At 47.8% G+C, this 15,880-nt stretch overlaps 1 protein-coding gene across 3 annotated transcripts in view; it reads left to right on the plus strand.

The window, feature by feature from the left end:
• TRAPPC13 (trafficking protein particle complex subunit 13) overlaps positions 1-15,880 on the plus strand; it is a 321,232-nt gene that overhangs the window by 135,410 nt on the left and 169,942 nt on the right. For all 3 annotated transcript variants that reach the window (XM_069222813.1, XM_069222798.1, XM_069222805.1), the window contains one exon: positions 1,766-1,893. In XM_069222813.1, coding sequence (XP_069078914.1) covers positions 1,766-1,893 — 128 coding nt within the window. The remainder of the gene's footprint in view (positions 1-1,765; positions 1,894-15,880) is intronic.

Genomic DNA, 15,880 nt, shown 5'->3' on the forward strand with positions numbered 1-15,880 from the left:
CTGTTTAAGGGAGGATTTAGAACAAATTTTGTTGCCCGGCTGAATGGAGTTAGAGTAGAGTTTAACTCTCCCTCCTTACCTGTGCTACTGGGTGGCTGTCTTTACAGCATCAAGGATCCAATTATAGGTCAAAATTAAGTCTCTCTTTCATTTTCTTCCTTTCTGAATCCAGTTGCATTGCTAACATTTACCCAAGAGATATATTCCTTACTCTCCTGTTCCATCCACACAAAAGCAAATCCTTGCATCCAGAAACATCCATATGTTGCCATGAAGGTGTTTTAACTCTAGCTTTGCAAACTATGGTATGATACTGAAAGATCATCAAAACTCATTATACTTTAAGGTACCGATTATATGCTTGCCTACCTTGCATGCATTGTTTAGCCGGGTAAAAGCCACAGAGCAAAGCATTTGTTGACACTTGAGCTAAAATACCTATAAAAACTTGAATTGTAACAGTTCAGGGGCATATATTTGTTGTAGGAAATGTAAAAAATAAACATGATGCAGAAAATTGTAAACCTGAAAATATCACACAACATCAAACCCACGAAGAAACCACACAGCTGTTCATAGTTAAACTGTTAAGGCCAACTTCCACACCGACACGAACAAGATAAAATGTTCACTTACGAATGTTGTTGGAAAGGAAACTTAAAAGGATTTTTAGTCAAAGGCCAGCTCATATCTAACTGACCCAAAAGCTTTTACGACATTGGCACACACGCCATGCCCTCAAACACATTTTGGTTCCTGGTTAGACAATAGATTCATAATCGAATTAGCCCATGGCACACAGGTAGTTGATTAAATAATGGGTGAAGGGAAGAAACTAAATGCTAAGCACAAGGAGGCCTCAGGCACTCAATGCTGCCAGCACACACTCTAAGGAGCTTACATCTACTATGAAACACTTGCGCATTCTTTGACCAATGTCAAAGCATTACATTGTCAAAGGTTTAATGAAGAGTGTGTAATGGTTTGGTTCAGGGTTATGGGGTCACATGTCTTTGTGTTTTTCCGACTTGAATCTGTAACTTTCAAATTACTTATTATTTACTATGTGTAATAAAGCATTGCGTGGAATTGTGTAAAAAGGCCTGCCCCTGCCTGCTAACAGGCATTTGAGAAAAACTGCAGAGGTAGCTTGAGCAGGGCAAAGGTACAGTCCGAAGTGTTTTTCTCCCTGCCGTGACAGTTAGTAAATACTGTCTTTAGATTGCCAAGAAGATTGTGTGGTTATTTGAGTTGGGAGCGTTTTGTCTACACTGGTACTCATCATCTTGATAACTTTTAAAGAACACTAAATATATGTAAATGAAAGGTAAAATGCCTTTTCTTTTTCAATTATGCACTGCATTTAATTGGTCTAGCAAACCAAAAAAAAACAAATATGGAACTCTGAATGCACATTAACCCTTGATAAGATAAGGGAATTAAGAGGTATGCTCACTGTTTCCATCCTGCCTCTAAATTTGCTATTCCTGATGTGTACTTTAGCGGCAACAGAGTTTTTCTTTAATATGGTATTGTGTGCTGCCACCTAAATCCAATTTGTTAGCCTGGTGCATGTATTCAGTGGTGGCATACCTTAGCGCCCTTATGAAATGATTTTAAAATGAGTTTGCAAAACAAAATTGAATCTGAACTTGTATGGACTGCTATGTATAGAGAATCTATGAGCTCAGATGCTAAAGGTGAAATCTTTTCTCTTTCTATGTCGAAAACGTTGAATGTTTAAAATTTTCGAATCCTCGAAAAGGCCGATCTTCAAACCAGCTCTCAACGTTTAAACCTGTCTGCATCCATGTCTGCAGTTGCAGAGCTTTCGCCGGATAGCTGTATAGATGATGTTATCCACCATGAAGTGAAGGAGATTGGGACACACATGTAAGTGCCAGTAACAAGAACTGAACTGCAGTAAAGATTTTTTTTTTCCTTGTAGTTTTGGTGTAAGACTTGAGTGAACGAAGGTCATAGTTAATTATGGCACCAATACTTGTTTATTGGCATTTAAAAAAATTAAAAAAATTACAAAAAGGACCACAAAACAAACTAGAAACCCTATAAAGTGTCTCACTCCTCTTACCAGTCACCATTATTCTCTATCCTTTCTAGCTCCCTCTGGAGTAGACAATTGGCCAATAAGTGAATAGATTCTACATATACTGTAACATGTCTTACATTTGGGTAATCTGTAATGTACTCTGTACCCTCCGAAATGTGTCCTCCCTGCAGTAGGCGGAGAAGCATTCTAGGAGAAGGAGCCGTAGATTTGGGATTAGTCATTTGGTGCCCTAAGGTCATGCTTTTCGATCCCTAAATTAACGGGATTTTGTGAAACAAGTCTTGGATAAGATGTCTGATGTCTACCATGTAGTTAGTTTCTAGTTGGCAGTCAACAGTAATATGCCAGTGCTGCACCCTTCACCCATGACTTTATAGTGATTACTGGTTTTAAAAATAAAACGCCAACGCTTCAAGAAGCCCTCCAGTCTAACAAGCACTTAATGCAAAAATAACAAGCAGCACAGCAAACAATCAAACTGGAATTGTCATTTCAAATGACCAGAGATTCCACGAGAAAAGGGTCAGTATAATGCTAAAATACAAGAACTTTAGTACAGTTTATATTTGTTTTCTTTAGGTACAAGTGACACATGACAAAAAAGTGTTAGTCTCAGCCATAGCTTACCCAATGAGCCGGTGGCACGGTCTTATTTTTGAGAAGAAGATATAATTCATAAATGCAGTACTGAGTGCATTATTGTCCTAAAATCCTGCTTCTAGTTGTCAACACTGAAAACGAGGATACCCTTTGTAGAAATGTGCACGTGTACTCCACTGAGTAAAATGGCTTCTGTACCTGCTAGAGCAGTGAAACTTAGCAAGCATAATTGAGGCTGAAAGGCATGTCAGATCAATAAGAAACAACATTCTTATTTGATTATGAAATATATTGGTTTTACACAGTGGAATGTGCATTTATATATATATATTTATATATATATATATAAATTAAAAAACATTAACGTTGAAGTCTATTAGACTGTGTGATGTTTTATGCTGCATCCAACACAGTAGCACACTTTCTGTATTCCTGAGGACTTGTAAACGCGTTCACTCAATAGCCTCCAGCAATGGTTCTCTGTATTTACAAATAAGAGCATATTTCCACACAATATGAATTAGTATCCCCATCCCTCAACATCCTATTTGACACCAGCTTTTAATATGGCATGTGTATGATGAATCCAGTGCCACTAAAGCAATATTTTTTCTGAACATTCTATTCTCTAATTGTGTGTGATATCCCCTACAATTACTCCTCAGGGTAATCTACCAGTTTTCTTTAGTTAGTGATGGACACAACTGTTTCTCCTAGTCATCCTGAAATCTCCTTTTATGAGCAGAAATGTCTTCAGGTAGGATCTTATAGACTACAGAACTCAAATGAGAATTTAATTTCTCAGTTTTTGTCAGGGGCCATGTGGCTGCTTCCCTAAAAGGTGAGTGCAAGACCCCAACACGTGTTTCTAGTGATACCATTCTTTTGCATTCAGTCCACAAACTCTACGAATCAGATCAAAGGACTGCATCACCCCCTTTTGAACATATTTCCTGTTGTGACACATCTCATGTCCTAACAATTTCTCCATGCTTTACTCTCTGAACAGGGTCTAAACTCTGATTTGGCCAGAATCGGGGTACGTGTTGATGGAAGATTCATAAGTTCCCTTTTGATTCCTAACCAGACCCAGACCTGTAATGTTGACCTTGTGATAGTGAATTGCATCATGTTGGTCAGTTTTGGAGCAAATAAGCCTCACACATGGGTAATCCTTGTAATGTGTGATACAGGAAGCAACAATTCTGTTCCATCTTCTTTCTAAAGGAGATCTCTGAGGTGGGACGCTTGATAATGCAATGTGTAATTTGGGATCCCTAATCCCATTTTCTTAGGTGATTGATATCCAATTCCTGCTGGAATTGTCAATTTCCTTCATCACTCTAAAAACTAAACATGCACACATTAGCTCGATTTGATCCAAGAATGTTTGATCTACATGTATCAGAAAGGTGTGGAACAGGAACAATATCCTTGGTAGGACAGCCATTGTTGCAGTTACTTTGCAAACTGGCCAAGATGCATAGTAGTTATGCCAACTCTGGAAGCATTTTCTGATCTTTCATTAGGGGAAGGAAGTTAGCAGAATCTAGTTTGTTGGTCGTTGCTGTAAGGTGCACTCCCAGATATTTAAAGAGTGTAAGGTCCATTTGCATTTGAAAAATGTTAAAGTAATCCCATCTCATACTAGATGCTTCTCCCAGGTGAGCTTCATACATAAAGCTTCAGATTTGTGCAGACTTTTTAGCTCCAATGCTGGTCTGAACTTCTGGAGTTCATTGAGCAGTGATAGCAAAGATCTCCTCAGGTCTGTTAGAGAGAAAAGGCTTTCAGCTGCCAACAGTGATAATTTAAACTCACCCCCGCCCCAATCTCACTCCTATGACGTCCCTTGTCTTCCTAATCCTCTGTCGTAGAGATTCCAAATAGGGGGCACAAACAAGGGCAGGAGTGGCATCACTGCCTGGTCCCTCGTTCTTTATTAACCCTAAGTGTATTTCTGCTGTTCCAGTTGTTGAGACCTGTGCCATTCACCATAACCATACTTAGGAAAGTTACCCCAAGGCCTGTAGTACCTTCCTTAAAAATCTCCAGTTGACTGCACTGAATATTTTTCTGCATCTAATGATAACAGCATTGTCCCTTTTCCCGGTTTGTTTACTATGTCTATAAGGTGTTTTACCTTTTTAGTACTGCCTCCTACAAGTCTTTTGTAAACAAAATCTGCCTGGTCTGGATGGACCAGTTCAGGGTATTATTAAACCATTCAGTCTGAGGGCCAGAACCTTCATGAAGAAATCTGTATTTATTGGAGTGAGGTAGGGTGGTAGGATCAGATGTAGCAAGCAGTTTGCACGTTGCAAACAGCAAATTTTTCTGTTTGCGACGTGCAAAAAGCACTTTGCAATGCACTAACCTTGTTTTGTGATTCGGTAACCTGGTTACTGAATCGCAAAACAGGTTTGCGAGTCGCAATTAGGAAGCGGTGTTCCATTCCTAATTGCGAGTCGCAGTGCAATGCAGGATTGGTTTCGTATTTTGCACCCTTTTGAAATGGGTGGTAACCCATTCGCAAAAGGGAAGGGGTCCCCATGGGACTCTTTCCCCGTTGTGAATGGCACTGTAAACATTTTTTCAGAGCAGGCAGTGGTCCTATGGGCCACTGCCTGCTCTGAAAAAATGAAACGAAAATGTTTCAGTTTTCGTTTTTGTAATGCATCTCGTTTTCCTTTAAGGAAAATGCGCTGCATTTAAAAAAAAAAAAAAAACAGCTTTATTAAAAAGCAGTCACAGACATGGTGGTCTGTTGTCCGCAGCAGGCCACCATCCCTATGAGGGCCGTCATTCGCAAGGGGGTTGCAAATTGCGACCCACCTCATGATTATTAATGAGGTGGGCCTTTGCGACCCTCTTGCGAGTCGCAGATGGTGTCAGGGACACCATCCAACATTCAGAATTGCGACTCGCAAATTGCGAGTTGCTCTGACTCACAATTTGCGGGTTGTAATTCTGAATTTTGCTACAGCTAACCCTAAGACTCTTGCCCCCATCCTTGAGAGCGTCACAGAAAAGTGATATATAGCTTGGTTAGCGTGTCCACTTGTTTAGCGTGTCCACTTGTTTTAGCTGGTAAACTTCAACAAAGGAGTGAGGGTAATCTTCAGGTTCCTGTTATTTTCCAAATCATTTATTGTTTTGACTGCAAAAAATGGACTGTCCAAGAAATCTTGTTGATTCCTCTATATCTTACTCCGTACCATTCCAAAGATATACTTGGAAGTCACCACCTTCCTTTTGATTCACTTTAAACTGGGAGGATTCTGACACTAAGGGCCAGATGTATCAAAGGTTTTTACCCATTCTATGTCAATGGGAAAATGGGTTCATACATATGGCCCTAAGTTCCCAGAGCCACATTTACCCACGGAGGGCAAGAACGTTAGTCCTCCCAGTTCTTCTTCAACCTAGCAGCCTGTGCAGTGCAAGTGCCCGTTATAACAGCCTTCTAGGAGTGTCATTCTGTGGGCATATCACATTCCATGCTATTGTTAAATAGAAGATCTGCAGAAGGATAGCATGAGAAAGCATTCATTGAGACACCAACCGGCACCTCTATGTAAATCAACCACTTCCCACCAGAGGATGAAAATCACTGGTCCGATAGTCCAGTTATACTATTAACCCTTGTGATACCTCCTGGAAGATAGGGACAGGGTGCCTTATCAATGAGCATCATATCTGTTCTTGCATATGTTTTGTGTACCACTGGAACATGGGAACATCTCCTTGTATGGCGGGGTTAGCTGTCCTAACTGTGGATAGGACACCATAACCCCATCTTTGCCCCAGTTTATCCCTGCACTGCCTATCACCTAATTCCTGCCCTCTCGTATGACTAGGAAGCATGTAGATAATTGAAAGAGCTTTTTTATTGTGTTCTTCGCAAAGGTTCCTGGCCCTGAGTTGTAATGCACAGTATCAACCATGGCCCATCCTTAACAGCCACAGTCTACGAGCAAGAAGCCTGCAAGAAGTGTGAATAGTATGCCCACAACTTGGATAGCTGCACAGTATCAAGCTATTCACCATCCTTAACAGCCAAACCAGTCTGGCCACTCCACTCTGCACCACTCTACTTTGACAGTGCGCTCTACACCACTACTCTGCAACTCATCTCTACCTTGCACCACTCCACGCCAATTCACTACACGACTGCACTCTACGCCACTCTACTCTGTACTGCACAACTCTACACCGCTCTACTCTAAGCCACTGTGCTTTCACTGTACTCTAAACCAGTGCACTCTACCCAATGTACTCTACGCAACTTTGCTCAAAACCAATGCACTCTGCCACTGCACTCTGCCAACTACTTCACAACACTCTGACATTGCATTCTGTGCCACTGCATTCTGTGCCTCTCTACGCCACTTTAGTCTACTCTGTACCCCTGTAATGTATGCCATTGCTCGCTGCAGCCCTCTACTCTGCAACACTCTACCCTATGCCACTGCAGCCTACGCCAATGCATTCTACACCACTGCACTCTAATCTGTAGTCTAATTTGCAAAACTGCAGTCACTGTCACGGAACGCTACGCCACTCTACTTTATTGCACTCTACGTCACTGCACTCTATGCCACTGTATTCTATTCTGCAACACTCTAATCCATGTCATTGCACTCTTCATCAGTGCACTCTACATCACTGCACCACTCTACTCTGCAAGACTGCATTTTCCGACACACCACTCTACACCACTAATTTCTACGCCAATGCATTCTAGGGCACTACACTCCACACCACTCTAATCTACTCTGCACCACTGCACTGCACCCAACTTTACGAAACTCTCCACCTCTACACTTTATCCTGCACCACTTCACTCTGATCTCAGTCTACTCAACACCACTTCACTCTAAGCCGCTCTACTCCACCCTGCACCATTCCACTCTACTCCCCTCCACTCTGCACCATTCTACACCACTCTAGTCCACACCACTGCCCTCTACCCTTATGCATTCTACACCACTTTACTCAAAAACAGTGCTCGCTAAGCCACTGCACTCTGTGCCAGTCTACTCTGGACCACTTTACTTTACGCCAGTTCACTCTAGGCCACTCTACTCCACTCTAACGCTCCATGTTATGATGCTCTACTCCATTCAACTCTGACACTCACCTCTACAACGCTCTATTCCACTCTACAACACTACTCCTATGTACTACGCTCTAAACAACTTCCTCTTCGCCACTTTACTCCACTCTGTTCTATGACACGTTACTCCACTCTACGCCATTTCAGTGCTCCACTCCATGCTATGCCATTCCACTCTACTACTCCATGCCATTCTACTCTGACACTCTTCTCTATTCTGCACCACTCTACAACTGTCTACTCAGCACCCTCTATGCCACTCCATTTTACTCTGCACCAGTCAATGCTGCTCTGTACCAGTCCACTCGGACGCCCTACTCTACACCACTCAGCTTTACAACACTCTGCTTAATGCTGTCCTTCTCTACGACTCTCTCCTCCCTCCACAACACAATGCCACTCTCCTCTACGCCACTACACTTCACGCTGCTCAGCTCTACTGTACACCACTCCACTATTCTTTAGGCGACTCCATAACACTCCGTTCAACTCCACAACACTTTACCTTATGACTCTGCATCCACACCACTCTTCTTTACACCATTAACTTTTATCCATGCTGAACAGCTGCTAAGCTCGTGCATTGCAAAAGATAACAATGTTCCCCTGGGGGAAGGATATAAGCCTAAACTTCTTAGGCTGAAGATAGTCATCTAAACCAATTGGATAAAGTCATTGAGTACATTTAATTCAGCATATCTTTTTTTTTGATAAAGACATTTTATTAATTTTCAGGAAGGAAAAAGATCAATGGTACAAACATTTTAACAAGGAGCCAACGTGGCGCCTAACATTGGTCAGTCCCGATTCCCAGCTCCCAGGCATCACAATATAAGTAAGGTCAAACACTACCTAGGCATTCACTGCGGCCTCCCACTTCCCCCATATCCTGTCATATTTATTCGGGCAACCCCTGGCCTCGTATACCAATTTTTCACGTTGTGCACACCAGTCCATCCCCCGCCTCCATTTAGCCAGTGCTGGGGCACCTCTGGTTTTTCAGTCTGCCATTATATCCCTCTTAGCCACCAGACATGCCACCCCGAGGAAGGTTCGGTCTGATCTTCTCAGCCCAATGTCTCCCATGATCCCCAATAGGAGGGGCAGTGGGTCCCTTTCTATGTTTCCCTGTAGGGCTCCCGAGATCTCCTGTAGGACCTCTCCCCAGTAGGTCACTATAACTGGACACGTCCATACCATGTGAAAGAAGTCGGCTGCGGGGTTCATGCATCGCGGGCACTCCGCTGTAGGTTGGAGGCCCGCCCGGTGTAGTGTGGAGGGAGTGAGGTATGCTATGTGGAGGTAAAAGGTCTGTATTAACCGGAAGCGGGTGGCCATTGATAGGGTACGGGGGGCCATCAGTGCTTCGTTCCAATCCATCTCTTCCATAGGGCCCACCCATCCCTCCCATCTCTGGCGGAGCCCCCCTAGGGAGCTGGCAGAGTGAGCGATCAAAGTACGGTATACCTGGGAAACACCACCCCTACCCAGGTTCCCCATCAGTACCTTCGCCTCCATGGGGCTATATTCGGGTATGTTATCTCCTACCTGCATGTGTACTAGTAGGGCGTGTCGGAGCTGGAGATACTTATGAAATTGTGTCCTATTTAGGGAGAAGAGTCTCTGTAGGTCCCCAAATGATCGCATGTGTGACCCTTCCCAAACATCGCCCAGAGTGGAGATTCCTATATTGTCCCATTTCTGGAAACCCTCCAGGTTCACCACTTCCTTTAGGTGCTTCCCGTGCCATAGTGGGGTCCGCTGGGTAAGGCGCCCCCACCACCCCGACAGTTTCTGGGCCATTCGCCAACCCAACAAAATCACCTTAGTCACTTCCGGGATGTCCCGGGAGATCGGGCCCCCATATAGGGTGTCAAAGATCCGCGGGTAGCCCAGCGATCGGAGTTCCAACCGATACGCCGGGTCCGACCACCCGCCCCCAACCCAGTCATTGATCACGAGCAGGTGCATCGCAAGGAGATAATAATGAATGTTGGACATGCCCAGTCCCCCGTCGTAAACATCTCTTTGACAGGTTTTGAGCGCTAGGCGTGGGCGGGTGTCGTTCCACATGAATTGACGTGCCAGTGAATCCATTTCACTAAACCATCTCTTAGGGATGGGGTGTGGGAAGTTTTGCAATAAATAGAGGACTCTGGGGAGGATCATCATCTTGTAGAGTGCTATTCTGCCAAGCAGATTTAAGGGGAGAGTCTTCCAGCGCTGTAGGTCAGTTCTAATTCTTTTAGTTAGCGGCGTCATGTTGAGCTCCCATGTCAGCTCAGGGAGTAATGAGATATGTATTCCCAAATACTTAAAACTGTTCCTTCGCACTGGGATGTTGTGCTGCCAGTCCACACAGTCCAAGGAACGATGTAAGGGGACCAAAAGGGACTTATTGGGGTTTAGAATCAGACCCGAGGCCTCTGCGAAGAGGCTCAGAATTTGTAGGACGCGGGGACCGCTTTTAGCAGGGTTGGAAATGTACAGTAGGACGTCGTCTGCGTATAGCGCTATTCGGTCCTCTGGGCAGGCGGGCCAGGGCCAGCCCTCGATCAAAGGGTCTTCCCGTAGCAGTATCGCCAGGGGCTCTATTGTTAGTGCGAAGAGCAGTGGGGATAGCGGGCATCCTTGTCGGGTGCCGCGACCAATGGGAAACGGGTCGGAGACCACTCCATTCACTTGTACCCGGGCCGTCGGGTTAGAATAGAGGAGCCTCACCAGGCCTCGGAATTTAGGCCTGAGCCCATTTCCTTGCAGCATTTGGTCTAGGAAGGACCAATCCACCGTGTCAAAGGCTTTTTCAAAGTCGAGCAGGAGTAACGCCAGGGGGGTGTATGACAAGGTCTTGCGATGTGCTAGTGCCAGATGTAATCGTCTAATGCAATGTCGGGTACTACGGGTAGGCATAAAACCGCATTGGTCAGGGTGAACCAGGGTGGGCATCACCTCCCTCAGTCTGGATGCAAGGATCGTGGACAGCACTTTGATCTCTGTATTCAAAAGTGAAATGGGCCGGTATGCCGAGCAGTATCGCGACGGGGGTTGGGTCTTGGGGATCACTACAATTGTGGCTTGGTCGATCTCATTGGGGAAGCAACCCTGCCTTTCGGCTTCTTCGTACATATTGAGCAAGTGGGGGCCCAGAATGTCGCTGCATCTATTGTATAGCTCCGCAGGGAATCCATCCGGTCCCGGGGTCCTGCCTGGCGCCAGGCTAGCGATCGCGTTTGTGACCTCCGCGAGGTCGATGGATTCATCTAGTCTGTTCCTTATCGCAAGGGGAATTCTTGTGAGGGTTATGTCGTTTAGGAGGGGGGACTCTCTCTCGGCACTGGGTCGAGGGTGTTCTGCGTATAAGCGCGAGTAGTAGGAAGCGAACCTTTGCGCGATTTCAATGGGTGTTTTGGAAAGCGAACCTGAATCCTCCGCAATTTCAGGTATGACCCTGTTGGCTAGAGGGCGGGTGGCCAGCCAGTGTAGGATTTTCCCGTTTTTGTCCCCCCAGCCATATATTCGTGCTGCCGAGACCCTCCAGATATGTTTTGCTGATTCTAGTGTTATGTGCTTAATTTCTTCTCTAACCATAGTGAGCTGTCTTAAAATAGAGGCCGACGCTGAGGTCGCTTGTTGGCGTTCCAGGGTTAGCGCCTTGGCCTCCAACTCAACCAGTTGTGAATCTCTGGCCCGCTCGCGTGAACGCAGGAGGTATTTGGCTTGTCCTCTGAGAGTAGCCTTGTATGTTGCCCATATTGTACCTAGAGATCGGACCGATCCCACGTTCAGCTCGAAATATTGGGTGAGGTGGTTCCTGATTTCCTGGGTATAGTCGTTGTCCTGTAGGAACCATGCGTTCAGGCGCCACATCGGGCGTCTAGTGGGGTCCATGCCGCCCAGTCGGACGCGCACTGGTGCATGATCTGAGACCCCGCGGGGCAGCAACTCCGCACCCGTAACGCTGGTAATGTCTAGGGCGGGCATAAATACGAGGTCAATTCTGGACTGTGTCGAGTGAGCAGCCGAGGTATGTGTATAGCGGCGTTTCCTAGGATGCCAGATTCTCCATACCTCGCACAGGCCGAGGCTCTCAGCCCAGCTGTTAAGACTCGAGGCCCGGGCGGATCTACTAGCAGTAATTTCGCCAGATACGTCCAGACTAGGGTTGAGGACGGCGTTGAAGTCCCCTCCCAGCAGGGTGATACCCTGGGGGAGACCCGCTGCCACATGGCAGAGCGAAAGTAGGAATGCGTCAAGTCCTGCCGGAGGCCCGTACGCACATACAAGGTTTATCGGTGACCCGTGAAGAATCCCCTTAACTACTACAAATCTGCCCTGGGGGTCGGATTGTGTGGCTGTAACAACCATGGGTAGTGAGCGGTGGAGCAGAATGGCCACCCCCCTGGATCCTCTAGAGAAGCCCGCATGAAACACTCTGTCGTACCCTCCTCGTGCAAGCATGGGGCACTTGGTCCCAAGGAGGTGGGTTTCCTGTAGTAGGACCACTGAGGGGGAGTATCTGCGGAGGGTATTGAATACTGCGGATCTCTTGATCTTATCTAGTAGGCCATTTACATTCCATGAAATTATCTGGGTCAGTGAGGGCCGTGCGTGGGTTGCATGGGTGTTAAATGGTTTTGAGTGCCTGTCTGTGGACCCCGGGACGACTGTTTTAAACACAACAATGAAATACTAGGATAATAAAGAAAACTAATCAACATTTTACTATCTAAACCCATTTTAAACTCTTTACCCCCCAACCGCCCCCCTCCCCATACTCCCTCTCTGGAAGCATCTGTCGCCCAAATACCCAACCAGAACCTGACAGCCAGGAGGACTGTCGTTGGGGTGGAGTGGTGGACCCCTCCATTTAGTCGGATCAATTGCAATTTAGCGGACATGGTTCAAGTTTAGCGCGGCATGCGCTGAGGAATAGTAGCGCCAACCGCAGTGGCTCCTCCAGGGTCTCCGGGCGCGCGCCGGCACCCAGGATCTCCTAATGTATCCCAATAGGGACCCAATGGTTCAAATCAGCCGAGCACCGGGGACTGGCTCAGACGGTTGTCATCCGTGGCTTGTGTTGTGTCCCGGGGTCCCGGGGGTCCAGCCGGGGTTTTCTCGGTCTGCGTAACGGAGTCTCGAGCCTTCCCGTCGTTAATGGGAGTGCCTGAGTCCCTCTGCCTCCCTCTACGGGATCTGGTGCGCCTCCGGCTCCTCCGGGGTTTCCCCAAGGGGGGGGGTCCTCGTGGGAGGTCCCCCTGACTGGTTTCAGGGGACCCCTCCGGGCTCCGAGGCCTTCCTCCGTTAGCCAGTCCCACGCATTCTCAGGAGATTCGAAAAAGTACGCTTTTCCGGCCATGAGGACCTTAAGTCTCGCGGGGAAGAGGAGCATGTATGAGAGCTGCATTGCTCTGAGCTTTTGCTTTACCTGCTCATACGATCGGCGACGGGTCTGAACTTCACGGGTGTAGTCTGGGAAGATCAGGATTTTATGATTCTCCCATTGGAGGTCTTCGGTGCGTCTGGCTTCTTTAAGGATATTGTCTCGGTCTTTAAAGTTAAAGAAGCGTGCAATCATCGGATGTTTAGGGCCGCCCGGAGGGAGCCGCGGGGCAAGGGCCCTGTGTGCGCGTTCAACTGCGAACCAAGGTGAAAGAATTTGATCCGGCATCCAGGTCTTAATCCACTGCTCCAGAAATTCGGAGGCCTTATCTTCCTCCACGCCCTCAGGGAATCCCACAAAGCGCAGGTTGTTGCGCCTTGATCGGTTTTCCGCATCCTCTGCGCGGCGGTGCAGCTCACTAGTTCGAGTTTGTAACTGGGCTACCCTGGTTCTGAGATCGGATAATTTGTCTTCAGTCTGGGAGACGCGGGCTTCCACATCGGTGATTCGACTTACCGCATTTCTGAAGTCCTGACGAATAAGGCCCATGTCCTCTCGCACTTCCCCGATTTTGGTCTCTACGGCTACTTGCGATGATTGGATTGCATGGAGGATGGCATTCACTCCATCCGGCGCGGGACCTCCACCAGCCGTGTCTCCTCCTCCCCGGGAACCCGCCGGCGTCGTGAACTGGTCGATCTTTTGCTGGGAGGCCGGGGGCTGTTTGTTTGCCTTGTCTTTCCCCATTTTGGCGTAAGAGACAGGGGTCAGTTTTATAACTTCTTGGGGTGTTCCAAGTCGCGTCTCAGCAGGGCTTTTTGTGGCGGGCAGGTTTGTGTGGTTGCGGTCTTTTATTTGGAACGCAAAGGACGCAAGTCCACTCCTCCCCTTGGGAAAGCCGAGTCGTCGGTGCAGCGGGGGGGACCCTGGGGGCCTACCCCGATGTGCCTGGGGCCACGTCAAGTGGCCACCGGCTCAGGTTCGTTGAGGCGTGAGTTAAGGGCGCGGCGCCCCGGTAGTAGGTCCGCCACCGCTCCAGCCTGGCTGCTGGTCCCACGGCTGTTGTTGATGGGTATGCGTTAATTGCGCTGCGACCGCGCAATCTGATGGGGCCCAAGGATTTTGATCTTGCTGTTCGGCTCGATCAACACCCCTGAGGCACTCTGCAGTAGGCCCCACCTGTGGCCCACTGTGGACCCTTAGGCGCCGGAGTTTTCTTCAATTAGGGGGCCAGGGGGGCCTCGTCACAAGGACGTTGTGTCTGTCTCTGCTCAGGCAGGTCCCAGGGGGTCTCCCTCTTGGAGCGTCCCGGAGCCTGGGTCCCAGCTCCACTATCGCCCTTGCGGCTTGCCGCACACTGCTCACCTCACTTGGGAGCCCGGGGGGCCCCCACCGCAGGGGGCGCTCCCATCGCGGCTCCTTCGCCGCCCGGGCGGATCCTGCGGAGATCAAGTCGTCAAAGCGGCTCGGACGCCGCAGCTCCTGCAGCCGGCGCCGCCAGGCAGGCGCGCGGCGCAGCCCGGGACACCGGGAGCCCCGTTTGCAGCTTGGGGCAGCGCCGTCCCTTCAATCCACCAGGGCCCACGCTCCAGGGCCCAGCGCCGGCTCCCTCCCGGCCACCGCTGCACCCCCGGTCCAGGGCAGTTGCGTCAAGGAGCAGGCAGCTCCGAGTCAGCTCTCCCAGGAGGTTCCGGCTCCGACGGCCATTTTCTTACTCCGGCCGCGTCGCGTGAACGGGGCTCTGCTTCGCCACCACTCACCACATCAGGGCCCCAACGGGACGGGGAGATCGCAGGGATGGTCGGCACGGCACCATTAGGTCGCTAAGTCGTGGTAATCTCGGGCGGATGACGGAGGGGTCCAGAGCACTCTCAGAGTGCGACCGCCATCTTGACGCCCGAAGCCACGCCCCTTAATTCAGCATATCTTACACATGAGCTGCTCCAAAAATGTCTGTGAACGTGAGTAGGTACAATATTGATAAGTAGTGCATTGGTTCTGTACAAAAAATAATCTACAACAAATTATATTATATACAAGATATATACCTCAGTCACTAATGACTGATGGAATGCTGATTCTTCAACCTGTCTCAAAATAGGAGTAATGTGCGTGTATCCTGACAAATCCTAAGAGTCCATTCTTCAGTTCCCCACCCACCCTGTAAAAAAATAGTTTTGTTCCAAATTAAATACCCTCGTTCTACTTATTCACTTAATAGCCATGGTGAGTGTTAGAAATGGGGTCTTTGATTGACAGTCAGGTTACCCCCTGTTCAAGCAAGGACCCTCACTCTAGTCAGGGTAAAAGAGAATCACCCTCAGCTAACCCCTGCTTACCCCCTTGGTAGCTTGGCAGAGCAGTAGGCTTAACCTCAGAGTGTTAGGTGTAAAGTATTTGTACCAACACACAGTAACTCAATGAAAACACTAGAAAATGACACAACACCAGTTTAGAAAAATAGGAAATATTTATCTAAACAAAACAAGACCAAAACGACAAAAATCCGACATACACAAGTCAAGTTAGGAATTTTTAGAGATTAAACTCAAAAATAGTGCTTAGAAACAAAAATGCTTCGATGAGATGTTAACACAGCATTGTGACGGAGTCGTTCCCAACAAGCTGACACCAGCGGCGCCGGAGACGGAGTCGTGTAGACCCCCAAGTACAGTACCTTTGGTGAAGAGTGAAAACAAGCCGATGCGCG

The sequence above is a fragment of the Pleurodeles waltl genome, chromosome 1_1 (genome assembly GCF_031143425.1).
Source record: "Pleurodeles waltl isolate 20211129_DDA chromosome 1_1, aPleWal1.hap1.20221129, whole genome shotgun sequence".
Classification (NCBI taxonomy): Eukaryota; Metazoa; Chordata; class Amphibia; order Caudata; family Salamandridae; genus Pleurodeles; species Pleurodeles waltl.